The 22,916-nt window shown below is 44.3% G+C and overlaps 1 protein-coding gene across 3 annotated transcripts in view; it reads right to left on the bottom strand.

Moving 5' to 3' along the window:
• The window catches only part of CRTC3 (CREB regulated transcription coactivator 3), a 92,574-nt gene extending 81,044 nt beyond the window's left edge, over nucleotides 1–11,530 (bottom strand). The window contains exons 1-2 of one of the 3 annotated variants that reach the window (XM_045561650.1): nucleotides 11,224–11,530; nucleotides 3,010–3,108 (exon numbers count right to left, since the gene is read on the bottom strand). In XM_045561650.1, coding sequence (XP_045417606.1) covers nucleotides 3,010–3,108; nucleotides 11,224–11,355 — 231 coding nt within the window. In that variant the 5' untranslated portion in view covers nucleotides 11,356–11,530. Of the gene's footprint in view, nucleotides 1–3,009; nucleotides 3,109–11,020; nucleotides 11,092–11,223 lie in introns of those variants that run through there. The other 2 variants (XM_045561651.1, XM_045561652.1) reach the window with 2 other exon arrangements.
• Nucleotides 11,531–22,916: the final 11,386 nt, after the last annotated feature.

The raw sequence follows: 22,916 nt of genomic DNA, 5'->3' as shown, positions 1-22,916 counted from the left end.
GTCATTAGGAAAATGCAAATTAAAACCACAATGAGATACCACTACCCATGCATTACAATGACCAAAATTTTTTAAACTGAAATACTACCACTTCACACCCATCAGGATGGCTACTATCCAAAAAACCCAAAAAAACAAAAAACAGAAAATAAGTGTTGGCAAGGGTATGGAGAAAATGGAACCCTTGTGTACTGTTGGTAAGAATGTAAAGTAGTGCAGCTGCTATACAAACTAGTACAGCAGTCTCTCAAAAACTTAAAAACAGAATCACCATATGATCCAGCAATCCCACTTCTGAGCATATGCCCAAAAGAACTGAAAGCAGAGCCTCTAAGAGATATCTGCCCACCCATGTTCATAGCAGTATCACACACAATGGCCAAGGGGCGGGAGCAACACAAGTGTCCATCAGTGGATGGACGGATGACGTGGTATGCACTTGCAATGGAGTATTATTCACCCTTTAAAAGGGAGGAAATCTGGTCACATGCTATAATAGGGATGAACCTTGAGGACACTATGCTAAGTGAAACAAGCCAGTTACAAAAAGACAAAGAGTATATGGTTTCATTTGTATGAGGCACTTGGGATAGTGAAATTCATAGAAACAGAAAGAAGGACAGTGGTCCCCAGAGGCTGGGGGGATGGGGACATGGGGAATTCTTATTCAATGAGCGTAGAGTTCCAGTTTCGTAAGATGAAAAAATTCTGGAGATCTGTTATACAACAATATGCATGTACTTAATACCACTTGAACTGTACACTTAAAAATGGTTAAGATGGTAAATTTTATGTTATGTGTTTTTTACCACAATTAAAAAAATTAAAAATTAAAAACTCTGAAATACCAAGTGCTAGGAAAGATACAGCGTCCTGGAACTCTCATCCCTTGCTGGTGGGAATAGGAAACAGTACAGTCACTTTGGAAAACAGCTTGGCAATTTCCTACAAAGTTAAATATACACTTACCATGTGATCCAGCAATTCCAGTACTAGGTATTTATACAAAACCTGCACATGAATGCTTATAGCATCTTTATTCATAATTGCCAAAAGGTGGAAACAATCCAAATGCCCATACGTTGATGAATGGATAAACAAATTATATATATCCCTATAATGGAGTGCTACTCAGCAATAAAAAAAATGAACTACCGATCAATGCAATGTAGTGGGTTAGGCCAGGAGCAGTGGCTCACGCCTGTAATCCTAGCACTCTGGGAGGCCAAGGCAGGTGGATCGCTCGAGGTCAGGAGTTCAAGACCAACATGAGCAAGAGCGAGACCCCCTCTCTACTAAAAATAGACAGAAAATTAGCTGGACAACAAAAAATATATAGAAAAAATCAGCTGGGCATGGTGGTGCATGCCTGTAGTCCCAGCTACTCGGAAGGCTGAGGCAGAAGGATCACTTAAGCCCAGGAGTTTGAGGTTGCTGTGAGCTAGGCTGACGCCACAGCACTCTAGCCCGGGCAACAGAGTAAGACTCGGTCTCAAAAAAAAAAAAAAAAAAATGTAGTGGGTTAAACTATGTCCCCTAGAAAGAATGTTCAACCCCTAACCCCTAGAACCTGTCAATGTGACCTTATTTGGAAATAGAATCTTTGCAGATGTAATCAAGTTAAATCCAATGACTGGTGTCTTCATAAGAGAAGGAAGAGGGAGATTTGGACAAAAAGGCATTCAAAGAAGAAGGTGGTGTGATGACAGAGGCAGAGAGAAGAACAATGGAGCTACAAGCTAAGGATTGCTGGCAACCAACAAAAACTAGGCAGAAGCAAGAAAGGACTCTTCCCCAGAGCATTCAGAGAGAGCACGGTGTTGCTGACACCTTGATTTTGAACTTCTGGACTCAGAACTGTGAAAAAATTAATTTCTATTGTTTTTAAGCCACCAAGTTTGTGGAAATTTGTTACAGCAGCCTTAGAAACTAATACGTGCAACCACTCAGGTCAATCTCAAATGCAACGTGCTGAGTGAAAGACTCAAAAGACTACATACGTGTGATCCCACTCACGGGACACTCTGGAAAAGGCCCAACTACAGGTGGGTGGTCTCCAGAGGACAGAGTGGGATGGGGATTGATTACAAAGAGACACAAGGGAACTTTCCAGGGTAATGGAACTGCTCTACATCTTGATTGTGACGATGATTATAGGGCATAGAGCTGTGTACCTAAAAAAGGTAAAGTGTACTATATGTAAACTGTACCTTGAAGAAGTTTACTTAAAAAAAAAAATCTATGCTCTGGGATTCTCTTTTTTCTCAGTTTGTCAATAATTTTTCTCAGTTTAGAAGAGGGCCCCTACCAGCCTAATCAGGGATAATGTGAACATCAAAACATTGAATAAAATAGGAAACAATAAAACCACATACAGAGAAACAAATAAATAAACATATAGATTGAAAGTTTAATGAGGATCAGGATAAAGTACTCCTCACAAAATACTTATTCATGACAAAGGGGAAAAAAGTGAAGAAGCCTGACAGACACCACCCTAGTTGATAAAAGGGCACGTCATCATTAATAGGACAGATCAGAATTGCACCCCCAGTGCGGCACAGTAACTGCATCGCTTCTGTGTTATTCCTGCTAAAGATGCATGATCTGAATCTAATGACAAAGACACATCAGACAAACCCCAACTGGGGGGTTATTTCTACAAAATAACTGGCCTGTAATCCTCACAAGTGACAAGGTCACAAAAATCAAAAATATTTTTTTAAAGTCAAAAATAAAAGACTAGGCTGGGCATGATGGCTCACGCCTGTAATCCTAGCATTTTCGAAGACCAAGATGGGAGGATCACTTGAGCCCAGGAGTTTGAGGTTGCAGGGAGCTCCGACGATGCCACTGCATTCTGCCTGGGGCAACAGAGCAAGACTCTATCTCAAAAAAAAAAGAAAAGAAAAGAAAAGAGAAGAGAAGAGACGAGACAAGATGAGACGAGACGAGACGAGACGAGACGAGAAGAGAAGAGAAGAGAGAAAAGTACACATCTGGAGGTACCTGAAACTCCGATGCACTGCTCCGCAGCTGGCTCACATTTGGTAAGGACCCTCCATGGTACTGTGTCAGGCGCAGTTGCTGAAGCTTCTGAAATTGAACCTGGAAACAAAGCAATTTCAAGAATGTTGAGAGATGACAGCAAATATCTGAAAGAAGCATCAAAGTGTGGTATTTTGTAGTACAATGGTTCAAGAATGAGAGTCTTGGTTTCGATTTCTTCTTTACTTAAATGATCACAATCTTCAGGTTTCCAGTGCCTTCTGGTTTTTGGTTACTCTATTTTTGGAAAGAACTTACCCATGTTCCAACTGTCCCATGTGCTATGATAGTAAGGTACCCGTGCAAGGTCTTTGAGTCTTTGGTCTTAGGTGTGCAGGCACAGTCTTTAACAATAGAGGAATTTCTTAAAGCAAAACTAAGCTACTATCCACAACCCTAACACATTAACTGTTTTCCCTCCTCTGCGTTCTTTTCCATGCTCCACTTACGTGTATGTATAAGAACTGAATAGTTGTGATCATAAATACAATCTTGGATGCTTACATCATAAGCCTTTTCTACGATATTACATAATCATTATTAATGGCTATGTAACAGTTCTTCTTCTGAATTATTTCCCTAAACACATTTCAAAGAGTGATTATTAAATCTCTGGATCCGGGTCCTTCAGTGGCTCTCAATACATACTGACAAAATGCATTCCCAAAAGGCTTACCAATAGATATTATGAGAAAATAGTTTCATCAAAAAACTCACTAACGTTGGATATTATCATTAATTTCAGCAAGGAAGGAAGCCAGCTTAACAGGTATAAAATGGTACCCCACTGCTTTAATATGCCTTTCTTCTCTAAGTTCTTCCCTACTTCATTTTTCAAAAGGCAATAAACCGGTTATGGTTCTTGTAAACCCCAAAGTGGTCCAATCTGGCCTGTAAGAGGTCTATTTCTAAAATAATAAATTAGCTCGGTAGTTACATAACCCTTGGCACTTATAATTCATATAGGGAAGAAAGGGATTATAGATGAGAAGCCCAAGGCAGATTTTAACCCTTTCATTACTCTCTCTAATAATAATAAAAGCTACCAGACCTGAGCCCCTAGGATAGGCCAGGTGCTATCACCAGATGCTTTGCCCACTTCATCCCTAACCTTCACTACAAACACACAGGGAAGACTGAATTATCCCGCTTTTACAGACCTGGAGACCCAGAATCAGGTAAGTTGGTGACTGGCCCAAGGTCCCCCAGCTAGCAGGAGGTCGAGCCACAGCTGTCCAACACAAAGCCCATGTTCCTATTTCTGCCACGCTCTTTTCCTGGGTTCCATTTCTCCCTCAGTGATCACACTATTTACAAACTCAAAGACAAGGTAAAAGTTTGGTTGACCAAAAGCATTGCTGAGCCCATGAAGCTCTCTGATTTTGTTTTATTTTTACATGTATTATGAAAACTTTCAAATAGTATACACAAAATAGAGACAAATACAATGAAACCCTATCTATCCATCTTCCAGCTTCAACAACTGCCAACTTCAATCCAGTCTTCCCTCATCTTTACCCCTCCACTGCCCACAGTGGCCCAGTGAAAGAAATCTCAGATATCATCACATCATTCTGTTTCAGTACGTACCTCCAAAAGACGAGGGCTTGTATCTGTTTAGAAATTTGAAAGGCACACAAAACCATTCAATGGCCTTAACTTCCCCCACATACACAGTATTTGATTTCTCAAACATCCTGCACGGGGAGACGGTTATAATCTATTAATCAAAGCCCAGATCTCAGTGTCAAATATGAGAAGGAGGACATGGTGAACTTTTTCCATCTATGACCTGAGTTACAAGAATAAAGCCTCCCAGCTTTTGATCTCAACATTCTAAAAGCACTTAACAGAAGCATTTGACTCTATCCTTGAAAATTCTCTAGACAAAATTCCTAGCTATCTTGATCTAAAGTCTTTAATTTCTTCTTCAAAGGATCAACCTGTCATTTATTTACTTATGCAAAAACTTAACTGTGTGTCAGGTACTATGCCAGGCACTGGCTTAATAAAATGAATCCATGCAAGGTCCCTGCCTTCAGAGAGTTCTCACAAAGGATTCAACTCTTACTCGTAAGCCTTGACACTTGAACCAAACTAAGTTCTAAATCCAGCCAGGGACTTCCCTTCAACTGAGCTGAACGCCCTCACAGTCCTCCAAACTGCTCTCCCTCCCAAAGCACCTATTTCCAGAGCCTAGACTGTTGTGCTGCAGGAAAAAGAGTCCTGGACTTGGAATCGGAAGATCTGATTTTGTAATCTGGAGCTCCCAAGTCGTGGGGCAAATTATTCGGATGCCTCCCTTCACAAAGGTGATGTGAGGATTACGAGGGAACAGACTTGACAGTGGTACATACAATGCAAAACTCTGGACAACTTCTCAAGATATTATCATTATTGCTGATATTCTCAGCTACCTCTTAAAACCTTGAAGAAACATTCTGATGTTTTCCTCTTTTAAAATTTAGAATCATTGAGTTAGAAAGGACCTTGAGACTGTCTTCAACACCTTCATGTTTACAGATGATGCAAATGAAGACCAAAGAATGGTTAGCCTAAGGCAGAGGTCACAGACTGGCAGTCCATAGGCCACATTTAGCCTAGAGAGGGTTCGGTTTGATCTACAAGATGCTGACCTATTCAATATTTTAAATTTTGATTTAAAAAATTAGGCCGGGCGCGATGGCTCACGCCTGTAATCCTAGCACTCTGGGAGGCCGAGGCGGGAGGATTGTTTGAGCTCAGGAGTTCGAGACCAGCCTGAGCAAGAGCGAGACCCCGTCTCTACTACAAAATAGAAAGAAATTATATGGACAGCTAAAAATATATATATATATAGAAAAAATTAGCCGGACATGGTGGCGCATGCCTGTAGCCCCAGCTACTCGGGAGGCTGAGGCAGGAGGATCACTTGAGCCCAGGAGTTTGAGGTTGCTGTGAGCTAGGCTGACGCCATGGCACTCACTCTAGCCCGGGCAACAGAGACTCTGTATCAAAAAAAAAAAAAAAAAAAAAAATTAGGAGACTACATAAAAATCTGGATTTCCGACTTCTCTTTTTTTTTTTTTTTTTGAGACAGAGTCTTACTTTGTTGTCTTTTCAACAAATAATACAGACACAACTGGATGAGTATATAGACATGCAGTGTGACAGCCAGAAAAATTCTACACACACACAACATAGGGTCACCTTGAGGAGTACCTGAAATAATGCATGTAAAGGGATGACAAAGTGCCCCGCACGGGGAGAGTCCTCAACACTTAAGCCAAACTCAATCTTTCTGTTCTTCTCTCTCTACTCCTCTCTCAGACACCTCACTATTCTACAACATATCCATGGTTTATTTTAATATAAAAATAATGAGTTTTCCCAAATATTCAAGCCAAATTAACACTCCTGTCATTTCTCAACACAAGCTGCCCTTCACAGCCAAACTTCTTGGACAAGTTTCCAACTCTGTCTCCATTGCCTCCCACCCGCTCCTCAACGCCGCACAACCCACGTTCCACCCAGCACCCTGTGAATGCAGTGTCTCTCACCAAGGCTACTGATGACCTTCGCAGGATTAGACCAAAGGGCACATCTTCTGTGTTAGAACAAGTTAGCAGCACTGGGCTCAGCTGGCTGACATTCCCTCCTCTTCACAATAACCCTCTCGGCTTTTCTCCTGCCTCTCTAGGCGCTCTGCAGTCTTCCCTGCCGGCTCCTTCTCTACCTCCCCTTTAAATGGGCTTCTCCTAGGCCCTCTTCACATTTCACTTTATGGCAGGGTCACAGACTCACATGCCTGTGGTTGCTAAGTAGGGAACGTAAGTGAAGCAGTCTGGAATCACTGTGAGGAATACCACGGGGAGTGCTGGGGACTGTGGCAAACTGAAGCACACACATGCCCTATCTAATTAGGGGGCAGTCACTATTCAGCTGCAGGCAATTGCTGCCATGCAGAAATGTGGGGTAAGTTGCCAGATGATCTCATTTTTCAAAAGAAGCCAGAGTCCAGATTTTAATGTAAAATCTCAATATTCATTGTTAGCCCTATTTTTTTTTTTTTTTTTTGAGACAAAGTCTTGCTTTGTCACCCTGGGTAGAATGCAGCGGTATCACTGTAGCTCACTGCAACCTCAAATGCCTGGGCTCAAGCTATCCACTTGCCTCAGCCTCCCAAGTAGCTGGGAGCTAAGTTTTCTGTTTTTCGTAGAGATGGTCTCACTCTTGCTCAGGCTGGTCTTGAACTCCTGACCTCAAGCGATCCTCCTGCCTTGGCCTCCCAGAGTGCTAGGATTACAGGCATGAGCCACCATGCCCAGCCAGCCCTAATTAAAAAAAAAAAAAAATACATTCTGGGCCAAAACCACAAACATATCAGAGGGCCAAATACAGAATGTAGGCCCCAGTTTACAGTATCTGTTCTATAAACCTTCCCAGGCAGCCGAATCTACTTCTGTGGCTACACAGCAAAGATCCCAGATTTATACCACTCGCCCAGGGTTTCCTCCTTTTCTCTAGGACCATGTAAGCAACTGCCTGCTGGACCATCTCTCCTTATGGGCCTCAAGGCACCTCAGACAACATTTCCTCACCTTCCTCATCCATCCCCAAATCTGGTCCTTTCTACCTCTTAAGTATCAATCCATTCACTCTTCTGTCTCCCCGTTACGGCCACCTTAGCAAATGCCACCACCACATCTCCTAGACCAAAATTACAGCCTCAGAAAGGTTCCTCTGCCTCCTCCTCTATTCTAGCCACCACTCTGAAGCTAGAAGAATCTTCTTAAAATGCAAATCTCCCCTGGTTCAATCCCTTCAATGACTTTCCATTGTTCTTGGGATCAAGTTCCAAATCCTGTCTCTACAACCTGATCCCTGTGAATGTTTCCAGCCTCATCGCAAATCACCCTCATCGTCTCCTTGCTGAACCTCTGTTCTCTGTGTCCGAAGCATATTTCCTCCCTCGACATCCTCAAAGGCCTTCCCCACTCCCAATGATCCTTTAGGCCTGCGGTCTCCAACCCCCGGGCTGCAGCCCACTGCCAGTCCACGGCCCGTTACAAAACAGGCCGCGAATCACCGCCTGAGCTCCACTCCCCACCCCCCCCATCAGTCTATGGAAAAACTGTCTTCCATGAAACTGGTCCCTGGTGCCAAAAAGGTTGGGGACCGCTACTTTAGGCCACTGGAAGAGGTGGGAACTCCCTACTATACCAGAGCTCCATCTACTTCCTCTTTTTTTTAACATTCATCAAAATGTGTCCTTACTTGTTCAATGAATGTCTTCCCATTAAATCCTAAAATCCATCAGGAGACTGTGTTTTGCTTAGTTACTACTATATCCCCAGTGTCCATACTAACTCGTGGCGCACACTATGGACTCCCTAAGTATTTGTGGAACAAATTAATTAAGATTTTTGAAGGAAAGCACCATGTTTCCACCGTTCCCCCCAACAAACAGGACCCTATTAACCATGTAGTAGGCACTCAAGTACTGACAAGTGAATATATTCATGAATGAACAACAGAACAGCCTCTTCCCAGGTATACCTGCCTCCACTTTCTTCCCTCTCTTTACTATTCCAAGCTCTCTCTTCTCCAGATTTTCCCTCTGCCTCCTGATAAGGCTGAACCTCTAAAGCCAGAGTGAAAAGTTCTCCATTATCTAGTCAGTGCTACTTACTAAGTGAATAGGATTTAACTCCAACTCCAAAGGACTGGCTGTGATTACGCAGAGAAGGGCTTGAAGCCCAACACAGGCTTAGAGGGGAAAGAGGACTGAATCGATTAGCCATGTCTGTCTCACCGATTAGCGATGTCCGTCATAGGCTGGTAATGGGAAGTCGGTAGATCTGCCATCCCCTTACCAATTATGAACTAGACGGATTTTTCTCCAACTCGGATCTTTGGATCCTTGGAGGTTCACATATGTTTGGGGAATCTAAGAGTTCTGTACGACATGTGTTTCAATTTTGTGATTTCTTTATGAAAATAACCCTGAAAATTTTTAAATAGGCAAATTTTAGTAGGCAAATTTAATGTCATGATTTATGTGTTTATGAACACAGTGGAGCCAAGTAGTATTACTTCACTTGAAACTGGCCAAAAAGAAAACACAGAGAGAATTAACATGTAAATGAGTCCCTATATCAGGTGCAGGGCAAAGTAACACGATCATTTTGTAGCAATCTGAATAAAGTGGTGGCTGAATTATCATATAGGCCAGTTGATTAGGTTTGCTAAATTCAAGAGAATTGAGCTATAGCAGTTAGTACCATATTTACATGGAAAACCTCAATTTAGTTTGGCAAAATAGCATTTGTCACATTATATTAATGTTAATTTGGATTTATTGCATTTGTAAGTTTGGTAGGATTTATTTTGTACATGTGTTTTGGTTTATGGTTGTATCACAGCTATAAGCAAAAGACTTTGTATACAAATTTATGTTTGAACATATTTGAATAATATAATCAAACTAATTTAAGTGAACTTTGAGGATCTGTGAAAAAATTAAAAAAAAAAACAAAAAAACTGTATGTTACTCATGACCTCATCTGTTAAGGATGTTTTAAGGGGGATTCCTAAGTTGGGTGAGAGATTGGATCAACTCTTAGGTACACAGACATAGACAGTGCATGTATTTGGACATAAACAACATACAGTATGTATCTAAACAACACGTAACAGCACAGGCCCCAACATTAATCACCAGCTTTCACTCGCCCATTCTTTTCAGTGTGCTCTAAGCTTGTAGAGCTCATCCCTGAATCTGAGGAAGGTCGCAAATGTAAATGCCCCGGGATGCCAGGCAAGCAATAAATCAGTGAAGCGGTCAGGGCAGAAGAAAACACTTTCACAAAATTCTCAGCCATCTTTATCCATATACATACATTTTTCCCTCAGTGTGACAGAAATGTAAATACAGGAAATATTTCACTTTCCCCTTTAACTTCACTAAAAGAAAACATGATAAACGACAACTGACACCTAGCCTTGGCATGGGGGACCGTGACAGAGCGCAGTGTGGACTGTGGCAAACTCCAGTTCATGCTCCATTTCAGGGGCAACCACCACCCAGCTCCAGACGGTGGCTGTCATATGGGAATTCAGAATTTCTGTTACCAGGTCTCCCAATTTTTAATATGAATAAGAAAATTCAGATTTTGTGTGAAAATCTCCCCATTAAAAATTTCTGGCAACAGATTTAAGAATTTTCCCCAAACACTGAGGCTGGTCAAAAAAAATAACGTGTCTGCAACCCAGTGAGCAGGGGACCACGAGTTGGCAAAGTCTGCTCTTGGCTCCCCTTCGAGCTGCCGACACCCCCACCCCCAGCCCCGCACAGCCTCCCCCGCCCCCCCTCGGCCCTTCAAGGTCAGCATTTAGGATCCCCAAGGCCTGCGCCCCTCACGCGGGCCCCCCTTCCGTGCAGTCCCGCGCGGACACTCCGCCTGGCTCTCCATCCTCCACTGCCTCGCTCAACAGTGACCTAACCCCGCCAGGTGTTTGTCCCGGCTCGCGCCTTACTCGGTCCCCTCCTCAGTGGGCACCCCGTCAGTGCTCACTACGCAGCCGGGGCTGCACCAAGTAAGTTGGACCTGATAAAGCACCTCCAAGGATTAAAAGCGGGGAGCCTCATCCTCGGCGCGGAATCGTCTCGAAGTGCCAAGAGCCCAAGCCACCCGGGGCGGGCCTTGGCTTCCCTTGCGCACAGAGCGCTCCTGAGGAGCGCGTGGGACCCTCGGGCCCCCGCGGCCTTCCTCGCCGCAGTCCCGAAGGGCTCGCTGGCGGGGGTGTTCGGAGCAAGGAGAAGCCGCGCTGCCCGGGCCGAGCGCGGCTGGGGCTGGCCTCCAGGCTGTTCGCGATTTCCTCCCGGGGCTCCGGTCACCCCTCCCCGTAGGCCGCCCTCACACTGCCGCCCGCCTCCCCGGGATCAGCCGCTTCCCATCTCCGGGCACACCGGACCCCGCGACCCTCCCACCTCCACCGCGATCGCGAATGGCAGGCGGGCGGTCTCCAGGCGGGGAAGCGCCGAGGCCGCGGCCGCCCCGGCCCCGCTCCCGGGCTCCGGTTCCCGGGCGCGGCCCCGGCCCAGCCCCGTCACCGCCTCGGCCCCGCGACCTCTCACCCGCCGCGCGGGGCCCGCCCGCTGCCGCGGCCGCCCCCGCCCGGCCCGGGCCTCACCCGCGACAGGGTGAGGTCGGTCATGAGCTGCTCGAAGGCCCGCGTCTCCTCGGCCTGCCGCTGCGTGTGCAGCGCGATCTTCTCGCTGAACTTCCGCGGGTTGGCGCTGCCGGAGCCCGGCGAGGCGGCCATGGCGCGGCCCGAGCTCGCAGAAGAGGGAGGCGGCGGGCGCGGGGCCCGCGTCTCGGCCCACCCGTCCGTCCGCAGCCGCCCAACCGCCGCCAGGAGCCCGTCGTCCGGCGCGACCCGGCAGAGGAGCCGCCGCGGCCCCGGAGCCCGCGAGCGGCCGGGAGCGCGCCGAGGTCCGCCCCCGCGCGCCCGGCCCCGCCCTCGGCGTGGCCCTCCCGGCCTCCCGCCGCCCGCCGGCCGCCCCGGACCGCGCGCTGCGCCGGCTCCCCCAGCCCGGAGCGGGCCCCGCGGCCGCCGGCGCCCGGAGAGCCCCAGTCTGCAAAGCAGAACGGCCCGGCGTGTGGCAGCGGGGCGCCGCTTTGCTGAAATTCTCCCACCGAGGGGTGGCCTGTGGGTTTACGCGACTCGTTTAGAGTTTGGCCCGTATCCCGCCCCCGCTACCCTCCAAATTACGGTGATTTATTTCAGGGGTGAACCTGGGCGACCTAACCTTGAGCTATCTCCGCCTCAGTCCCCGCGTGGGGGCGCGCGCTAAATCCGGCAGGGGCCTCGTGCCTGCCCGCCGGTCCCACTCCCGCTCACCGTCCTCCCTCCATTTGTTCTCCTGACGTCTTCTCAGCAACCCCTTCCCAAAAGTGACTAAATCTGGGTATCAATTTTTCAAACCATCTCCTGTGTTGCACCAAGTAGAGACACCATCTGGCCCTGGAGCAGCCGTACCTGCACAGCCCGGCCCCTTTTCCAGGTGCTTTGCAGTCTCCCCGTGGCCTCTGCAAACCCCAGCTTCAGCAGGTGCCAATCCCACCTTCTAAAACCTGCCACGGCAGCCTTGGGGGGCTTTCCCCCTTCTTTTGCAGTCAGAAGCTACTCAGCGTAAACGTTGATGTGCACTAAGACGTCCTGGTGAACCCTGAGCTTGTGTCTGTGTTTTGTAAATTTGGAAATATTAGAGCTGTGCAGAAGAGAACAGAAAATATTATATAAGGCCAGCATGGTGGCTCAGGCCTGTAATCCCAGTGCTTTGAGAGGCTGAGGTGGGACTTTTGTTTGAGGCCAGGAGTTCAAGACTAGCCTGGGCAACATAGCAAGACCCCATCACTAAAAAAGGAAAAATTAGCCGGGTATGGTGGCATGTGTCTAGCTACTCAGGAGGCTGAGGCAGGAGGATGCTTGAACCTAGGAGTTTGAAGCTGCAGTGAGCTGTGATTGGGCCACTGCACCAGCTTGGGCAACAAAGCTAGATCCTGCCTCTAAAAAGAAAAGAAAGAAAATATTAATGACACCCACCCACACCCTCCACTATCAAGATTAAACAGATATCAAAACATTTTGCAGCATGTAATTGGGATTTATTATAGACATAAAATTAGACATAACTCGAGCCCCACCTTCATTCCTCTCCTTCCTCCCCAGAGATAGTCACTGTGTTCAAGTTGGTGCATATCATTCCCATTCGTGTTTTTATACTTTTATTACATATGACATATGGATCTAGCAACTACATATGGAATAAATACCAAATTTTATTTTTAATCTTTACAAAAATCTCCAGGCATGGTAGCTCACACCTGTAATCCTAGCACTCTGGGAGGCCGAGGCAGGAAGATCACCTGAGCCCAGGAGTTTGAGGTTGCTGTGAGCTAGGCTGGCACCACAGCACTCTAGCCCCAGTGACAGAGTGAGACTGTGTCTCAAAAAAAAAAAATGTTTACAACAATGACATCATGGTGAATAATCTTTTTGTAACTTTTTTCACTCACCGTTATGTTTTTGAGATTTGTTAGTATCAATTCATTTCTTTTAACTACAGCGTTGTATTTCATTATGTTTTTCATGTCTCTTATATGTAGCATATAGCTGAACTTTTTAGGAAACTTAATCTGAGACTATATCTCTATTAGGTAGAGTTTAGCTTGTTTTACTAATTATAATTGGATTTATTTCTTCTGTTATATTTCCTGCTATTTACCATGCTTTTTCTTTACATTTTATTTTCTGCTTTCCTGTTACATTATCTGTGTTCAGTTTCAGAGAACAGAACCATTCTAGATAGTTTTAAGTACAAAAGTATTATTACAGGTATAGGATGGAGGGCCGAAGCCGCAGACTCCAGGTTGAACATTCAGGAATGACTTTGAGAGTGGTGCTGCAGAACAGAGCCACCAAAGGAGCCACTGCCTCTTCTAAAATCAGTGAGTCATGTACTGAATTGGGAAGCTGTCACTACACTTACCAGCTCTTGAGCCACATAGGTATTGCATTGTCATGATGAGAAGCCACTGCAGAAAAATTAGATGCCTCCACAACTGCACTCCCCTGTAGAAACAGCACACATGGACTCTGCTTCACCTCCACCTACGGATCTGATAAGAGAGAAAGCGACTGCAAGAACCAAAACTGTGTCCAGAATCCTTGCTGCAAGATCATCTAAGAAATGTAGTTCTGGCCCTTCAATGTCTGCAAAGCGGGAAGGACAGCAGAAAGACCATGGAGTGGGCGCTGCACTGGCTCCACCGCCTCAGCCCACCAGTTCAGGCAGCTGCCAGTGTGCACTCTGTTCCGTATTCCCTCTATCTGATTTGGAATATATTTATTCTATTTCTATTCTTATTGTGATTAACTTAGTCATTTTAAATTTTTATTTTATTTTTTTTAGCAACAGAGTCTCATTCTATTGCCCAGGCTGAACTCCTGGGCTTAAGCCATCCTCCTACCTCAGCCTCCCAATTAGCTGGGATAATTTTTTAATCAAATAAATACATGGGAATCATATAAAAAGTAAAATTTACAGGCTTATAATTGTAAAAATAATTCCCAAGTCCCCCTTTAAATAAGCTTACTTGCTGTTTTATGATATTTTTCAACTTTTACATATTAACTTAATTTTCTATTACAGAAAAGAATGATTTGGCCATTTTGTGCCCCACCAAAAATATAATTTTACCTACCCTCATTCTTTCAGTGTAGCTTTAGGATCATTTTTGGTAAATCCATATTAAGTGTTTACATAGTGTAGTTCCACTTTGGTACGAACTCTTTTTTGGAGTTAAAAATTGCCTGTGTTGTTGATTTGCTTAGATTTCTCTCAACCTATTATAAACCCTTTCTCGAATTCTTTGCCAGAGTTGTGAAATATATCACTGAATCTACAAATGACGGTTTGGGGGAGAGCCTTTCTCCTGGGGTGCTTCACCTTCCTCTCCATCCTGGCCACTGCCCTCTAGCCCGCTGTCTGCTATGGTCCCGAGTGTCCCCTCCCCTCCCCCTGAGGTGCCCTGCGTCTCCTGTGCTCAGAGCTCTGCTTCCTACCTCCCAGGTGGTCCTCTGGCCATGTGTGCGCCTTCATTTCAGTGAAACACATTCTCCAGTAGTTTCCCAGGGAGGGGTGGGGGTGGTGGGGCTGGTAATGGGTACGTAAAAGGTAAAAATCTTTGAGACTGTGAATGTGTGAAGATGTTTTCATTCTACCCTCATATTAGATTGTTAGTTTGGCTGCGAACAGTTGTCGTCGTTGGAAATCCTTTTCGCTTAGCTCTTCGAATGCATTGCTTCGCTGTTTCTCACTCCCGTGCTGCTGTTGGGAGAGCCACTCACATTCTGTTTCCTTTTCCATTGTAGAGGGCTGGGTTCTTGAGAATTGTAATTTATTTATTTTTGTCGCCCCCGCCCCAAGCCTCTGAAGGCTTAGCATTCTGATATTTTACGATGACGTGTCTTGGTGTGGTTCTTCCTTGGTTGTTCATTGTGCTGGGCACTGGGCACGTGTGTGGAAATGAGACTCTCATATCTTTCAGTTCTGGGAAATTGTCTCTTCTTTTTGTTAATTTTCTTCTCTTCATTTTCTTTGCTCTTTCTTTCTGGAACTTTTGCTGGTCAGTTAATGGGTCTCCTAGATTGCCCTTCTAATTTTCTTTTCTCTGCTATTTTCTATTTCTTTGTCTTTTGTTAGTTTTCTATTTCCTGGTACAGTTTTTCAACTTTATCTTCCAGCTGTTCGGTCAAACTTTTATTTCTGCTATTAACCTTTTAATTTCTAAGCACTTTTTCTCGTTCCGGAGGTTCCTTTTTTTAATAGCATCCTGTACTCCTTTCATGGGTATGATGTTAATTGTAGATTATTTCTGTTTTTACATTTTCTTCTATTCCATACATTGTCTGCCTCTGTTTTGTTTGAGTTCATTTTTTTATTTGCTCATTTTGGTCTCCACCTAGAGACTTTCCTCAAACCTCTGGTGATCCTTGATTCTCCATTCATAATTAAGACAGAAACACTAAATATGTACAGATTCTTTGCTTCTGGAAATAAAAACAATTAAATATATATTTGTATCTATTTTGTAGCAAAGATTGCTAGTTGTCTCCCAATATTCAATCTCTCCTCCTTCCTTTATTAAAAGAAACCCTGAGCATTAGCTGAGCACATCTGGGCCCAGCTGAAGCCAGCTAAAGACTACATTTCCCATTCTCCCTTGCAAATAGGTATGGCCATGCAACGATCCCCTGCCCAGTGGTCAGAAGTAATAGGTGCAACTTTGGAATTATGTCCTTAAATGAAATGACCTTCTTTTTCCTCTTCTCTGTTCCTCACTGACTGCAGTGTGGATGTGGTGACAAAATGGGGACACCCATCTTAGACCATTAAGTGAACACTGTGTGTTGAGAATGACAGAACAATGGGGGGCCTGGGTCCCAGGACTGTAGAACCACAATATTAGCTCTGGACTTCTAGCCTGTTGCATGACTGACAGATAAGCATCGATTTTGTTTAAAGCCCTGTTATTTTAGCCTTTGTTATGGAAACTGAACTAGGACCTATGATAAATAGAAAAATTTTTATAACATATCAAGATATCACGAAGACGTAAAGGTCATGTAGTCCACCATTTGTTTCGTACCTACCGTATGCCAGCCGCGCTCTTAGAAGCTAGAGCAGTGGAGTTCCTTAGGGTTCCCCGGTTCCCCCTTCCTCCAGATCATAGATGTGATCACCTTCTTTTAGTTTCTCATATGTTCATGTCTAGCAAATTTTGCAATTTGTCTTTTACTCAAATTCCACATCGACCCCAAAACTCAACCAGGTCAGTTCCCAGGTCAGCCTCACCTGAGCAACGAGTACGTATTACTGTTAAATAAGAAAAAGTAACAAAGAAAGAATACCATTTAGTTCTAAACAACTGAGTGGAAGCTCTGTGTGCACGTGCAGAGCTTCCTGACTGGGGAGCCGCATGCAGGGGGACCGGGTGGAGACCCAGCCTTTTGACTGTGTGTCTCCAAATGTCAGTATCTCCAGGTTGTTGTCTGGGCTTTTGTTTGTTTTTCCCTAAGGCAGGTCAATTTCTCCAGCCCGAAGAATCCTGCAGTCTCGTACCGAGGCCTACGAGCCCGGCTGCTGGTGTTCTGGGCGCCAAGTGAGAGAAGAGAAGCCGGGGTCTCGCTAGCTGATGCGTAGACTCTCTCTTGACCTCCCTGTCTTCAGATGGCCCCTCGCTCCCAGCCTCTGCTGAGTCTCACCCTAAGTCCGGAATCTTTCGGGCTTAATTTGCCCAGAGTTAACCTCCTGTCTACAGTCAGAGAAGAAAGGGGAGTCACCTGGCTTTGAGCAGGCGGGGAAGGGGTCTAACTGCTCCTTGTATGCACTTTCAACCAATCTTGTACTTTCAGCCCTGTCGCTCTCGTCGTCTGGTGCTGCGGGTCCTTCTGAAGTTCTCTAGGATAAGTTCGCTGCTTCTTAGCTTTCTTCCTTTGCTCTGGTTCCCATGCATTTTGGTTTCAGCTTTCTATGCCCTGCTTTGTGGTCGACCATCGGGCCATGCGTGGTGGGCCATGGCCAGGCCTGCCGCCGCAGAGCCCCTACCTAGACCGGAGTTCAAAAAGGGTAAGGCACAGGCAAAGAGAGATGGCACCAATTAGACACACTATGAATTTGAGGCCCCAGAACCTGGACTCTGAAGCAGGGCCCAAATGACCTCGCTTGCACAGTAGCAAAATTGTTTCCCTACGTGCTGCCATAATCTAAGTTGTCCCCAGGGGCTGATGCGGCTGCTCTGGCAGTGGATAGAATTACAAACCTGAGAGATTTTTTTTGAGCTCCTCAAGCTTGTTGACCACAGCCACCACCATCCTGGGCTTCCGCTCTGAAGGAGTAGAAAGGAAACACTGGGCATTCACACCCATTCAGAGGTATCCTTTGTCTGAGTCAGGGGCTAGCAAGCTTTTTTTCTGTAAAGGGCTATGTAGTTAATATTTTAAGTTTTGCAGACCCTAGGGTCTAGTCTCCTTGTAACTACTCACCTCTGCCATTGTAGCATGAAAGCAGCCAGAGACAGCACATAAACAAACAGACCGTATTCCAATAAAACTTTCTTTACAAAACAGACAGTGGGCCAGATTTGGCCCATTGACTGAATTTGGTGACCCCTGGCTAGGTTGTCCTCATACTTTCTCATGCTTGGTAAAGCTAATAAGAGAATCTCTCCATATCCACAAGTATCAATTATTAATATTCTTAGGTCAAACCCAGAACTTTGAAGATTTTTTTTTTTTTGTCTTCTGGCCTCTTTCATTGCTGTTAGTTTAATTGTTATTTCTTGTTCTGTTGTAGAGAATCTGTCTCTTCTTCTTGGTTACTTTCATTTCTTGCTTGTTTGTTTTTTGAGATGAATTCTCACTCTGTCACCCTGGCTAGAGTGCAGTGGCACAAGCATAGCTCACTACAGCCTTGAACTCCTGGGCTCAAGCAATCCTCCTGCCTCAGCCTCCTGCATAGTTGGGACTACAGGCATGCGCCACCACGCCTGGCTAATTACTTTGCCGTTTTGTTACAATATGTCAAGGTATGGATTTGGTTTTATCTATTTCATTTAGAACTCAAGAGTATATTTCAGTCTGATGACTTGTATCAGTCAGGGTTAGACCTGGCTGTAACAGAAAACTTCCCCAAAAGCGACCTTAAAAAAGATGAAAGTTTATTTCTTTCTTATAAAAAGGTTAAGGTACTATCTTGTTGCTGTGCCATTCATAGCCTCAAGTTCATGGTGCAAGATGGTGACATGTATATTCCAAGCAGCAAGATGAGTGAGAAAGGTGAGAAAAAGGGAAGAAGGGTACATTCATTCTGTCTCTTAAGGAAGATTCCCAGAAGCTTCCACACGAACTTCCTTCTATACTTATCCCATTGAACAGAACTTAGTCACATGGCCATACCTAGATACAAGACAGTCATGTGCCCAACTAAAAACCAGTATTCTATTATAATAGACCAGTGGTTTTCAAATTTTAGCGCCCATCAGAATCACTGGAAAGCTCATCAAAACACAGATTGCTGAGTCCCACTTCTGAGTTTCTGATTCAGTAGGTCTGAGGTGGGGCTGAGAATTTGCATTTCTAACAAGTTCTCAAGTGGTGTCGATGTTGCCTGCTCTGGGACCTCACTTTGAGGACCATGGCAGTAGATGACAGGAGAGCAGATACTGGAGAACAACTGGCAGACTCTGCTACCCATATCTTTCAAATGGTTTAGAAAATTTTCCAAAATCTCTTCAAATATTGCTTCTCCCCCATATTCTTTCTATATTCTTTCTCTCTAGAAGTTCAGTTAGATGCATATTAAACGTTCTGATTCTATCTTTCAAAGTCTTTTAATCTCCCTTTTATATTTTCCCACAAATATAAAAGGGAGATTATTTTTGTGCTACATTCTAGGTAATTTCCTTAGATCTACCTTCTACTTTACTAGCTTCTCTCTTCAGCTGTGTCTAATCTGCTGTTTAACCTGTTTAACATTTTTTCTTCTTCAAGGATTATGTTTTCCCATCTAAAAATTATATTTAGTTCTTTTTCAAATATGCCTACTCTTTATTCAGAATCCTGTTCTTATTTTTTTCTTCCTTCTTTTATGCCTTTACTTTTACTGACATTTATATTCTCTTTCAGCATGTAGCTCTACTATCTCAAGTTTTGGGAGCTCTACTCCTGTTTGTTGTATCTGCTGGCTCTTACCGGTTGTGGATTATTCCAAATGTTTTTAACTATGCTTTATCTTTAGGGAGCCTAATTTTTTTTCCTGTGGGAATCCTGGGTAGTGGGAATATGACTCAAGTACAGTTTTGTTTTTGTTCCATGAGTCACAGAGTATCAATGACCAGACATGGGAATTTTATTACATGGGTACTGTAAATCTATACCTTAAAGCCCATGTTGGGCCAAGTTTTTAGTTTCTCAAGGGGCTTTTTATTCCTCCCACAGCCTAGCCAGAGATAGTCAAACTTCCTTGTTAACTTTGCCGGTGGGTAGACTTTACCTTTTCAGATATGGAATTTTACTCGACTTACAAGCTAGTACATTAACCTGTTACTGTTTCATGGGTTATTTCGGGAGGCGTGAGTTTCCTGGGTCAGAGACAGTTTATGACTCACTGCACAGCAGGCAGCATGAAGATCATTTTTGTGTCAATTCCTCTTGCCCACTGAGTCCCACAGGGGTGATGCAGAAGGGCCCAGATGGATGTCTGCACATGCAATGAGCTCTGCTACAGGAGAGGAACAACCTGCTTTTTGTCCCATAAGACATTACATCATCACTCAAAGTTGCTCACAGCAAACACAACTCTGAGAAATGGCCCACTAAAGAGTGATCAGAGCTTTGCGTTTGTGGCATAACAAGCGAGAATGTCTGGGTGTCCTCAAGGCCCATGGAGGACGACCTCCTAGTACACCTTTTCTTGAGTGTGCAGCGTTCTGAGGGTCCTGGCTTGGGTTCCAGGTCTAATTCCTGGACTCACGTCAGTCTATTGTCTCCTTTTACCCAGTGGGTGTTCACAACTGAAACTCCAACTGTCACAGCCAAGAGGAGCCTCAGGTGACATGATGACTAAATGCAATGTAGTATCCTGAGTGAGATCCTAGAACAGAAATAGGACATTACGTAAAAACTAGGAAAATAAGAACAAAATATGAATTTTAGTTAATTAAAAAAAAACCAAGCAAGCAAGCAAACAAAAGCTCCTGGATTATTGGATAGATAACCCTGTGTTTACTATCTGATTTTCAGTCACTGGAGGATTTTCTTGTGAACTCAACTATGCACTGCAGTTTTTGCTATGTTGTATCCAGCATTTCTAGGTTTTCATTCACCTTTGTCTATGACTTTGTTGGAATCCAGCTGTTTGTTTGAAATTTGCATTCCTGGTTCCCACCCCTGGAGGCTGTGATTTATAGGGCTAGAGCCCAGGATTCTACCTTTGTGACAACTGATTCTGATATAGGTGATCTATGGCTCAAACATTAAGAAATACTGCCATTAAGAATGGAGTCATAAACTGGGTCAAAGAATTAATATGGTCTGTAGTTTTCAAATTGAAAATTATCAACTCCTTGTTATGGCCAATACTCCCTCCAATCTCCTGTTGCAGAGACTGTAAAGGCAAAGCCACTTCCTGGCCTCCCTGGAAGACAGAGTTGGCCACGTGGCCAGACTGGTTATTCCGACACAGGGGAAAGACTACTGGAGAGCTTCTAGGAAACTTGCTTTTCAGATAACAGGGACTTATCCAGCTGGAGATGCCCTTTCTCCTTTATACTCTGCACGATGCCTGGAGCTACGCAGCCATCTTGCAACCGTGAAAAGAGAAAGCAGAAAACAATTAAAATCAGTGTTAGCATTGTTGAGTGGCTAAATCAACACTTGGCAACTGTTTTCCTCTAGCCTTATTATATGAAATAAGGAAAACACTTTTGCTTAAACCATTAGAAGTCAGTTTTTCCATTTCTTTCTTTTTTTTTTTTTAAGAGATGAGGTCTTGCTATATTGCCCAGGCTGCTGGAGTGCAGTGGCTGGTCATGGGCACAATCATAGTGCACCACAACCTTAAACTAAAGCGATCCTCCTGCCTCAGTCTCCCAAGTAGCTAGGACTACAGGAAGTGCCAGTGTGTCGGGCTGATTTTTCCATTTCTTGCAGCCAAAATTATCCTGGTGCACTCAGGTAAAAATCCTCATTTCTTCTCAAAAAACTTTTTATGTAATTTCAGACTTACAGAAAAGTTGCAAAAATACAAAGAATTCCCTTATACTCTTTACCCAGATTCCCCAAAGGGTAACATTTTACTGTCCTTGCTTTATCATTTTCTCTCTCTATATGTTCATTTTTTCTAAACCATCTGAGGGCAAGTTGATAGGATGCTCCCTTACCTCTAAATACTGTACTGTTTATTTCATAAAAACAAGAATATTCTCTCATATAACCACATTATAATTATCAAAATCAGGAAATTAACATTGATATACTATTATTGAATTTACAGATATTATTAAAAATTTTGCCAACATGGCCAGGAGCAGTGGCTCATGCCTGTAATCCCAGCACTTTGGAAGGCCGAGGCAGGAGGATTGCTTGAGGCCAGAAGTTCGAGACTGGACTGGGCAATATAGTGAGACCTCATCTCTATGAAAAATTTTTAAAAAATTACCTGGGTATAGTGGCACATTCCTGTAGTCCCAGCTATTTGGGAGGCTGAGGCAGGAGGATTGCTTAAGCCCAGGAATTCAAGGCTGCAGTGAGCTATGATTGTACCACTGTACTTCAGCCTGGGTGACAGAGCAGGACCCATCTCTTTAAAAAAAAAAAAATTGCCAACAGTCCCAGCACAAGAAAATCTAACATCACTGATTATGTTCAGATATCATATCTCTTTAAAATCCTTTAATCTGGACCAGTTGTTCAGTCTATTTATCTTTCATGACTGAAAATTTTTGAAGTGACAGGTCAGTTACTTTGTAGAATTGGGATTTTTTAAAATGTTTCCTCATGATTAATTTCAAATTTTGCACTTTTGGTAGGAACAGCACAGGAGCAAATGTTGTGTTCTTCTCAGTTTATCATTTCAGGAGGTCCATGATGTCAGATTGTCCCATCACTGATAAAAAACTTGGATCATTTGCCTAAGTTGATGTCTGCCAGGTTTCTCCACGATGAAGTTTGTTTGTTTCCTTTTGTAATCGATAAGAACCTTGAAGGGAGACAACCTCAGCCTATATAAATACCCTGTTGTTCAGCAAACTTACACCCACAAGTTTTAGCACCCACTGATGTTTCTTTGCCTCTCCACATTTATTTGTTTATATCAGGATGGGCTCACGCACTCTTATCCTATCCCACGGGTTATAATTCATTACGGTGATTATTTTGGTACTTAAAGTTTTCCCAGATTTGACCTTCAAGCTGGCGTCTGTGTCCTTTCCACATGTTCTCATTCATTTTTTAATATTTCTTCCTTTCTGGGAACCCCATGTGTTCTGTTCATTTTGTGCTTTTTCTGCTCGGCCCTAGAAACAGCCATTTCCCCAAGGACCGCGGTTCCCTGTAGGAGAAGGCTCCGGGGCGCTGATTCTCCTCATTTCTGGGAGCTGGTTCTGTCTGAGTTGGCTGTTTCTAGGAGGAGTTATCCTTTAACTCTCATCACAGTATCCTTCCTATCATGCGCCTTTCCAATCCCATATTTTCTTCTGCCACACAGGTGTCTGCGCCTCGGACCCTACAGGGATTGGGGATGTGTTTCCCCACAGCAT

This window comes from Lemur catta, chromosome 9 (genome assembly GCF_020740605.2).
Source record: "Lemur catta isolate mLemCat1 chromosome 9, mLemCat1.pri, whole genome shotgun sequence".
Classification (NCBI taxonomy): Eukaryota; Metazoa; Chordata; class Mammalia; order Primates; family Lemuridae; genus Lemur; species Lemur catta.
Note: the sequence above shows the minus strand (reverse complement) of the source record. Positions and strands in the feature narration are given on the sequence as shown.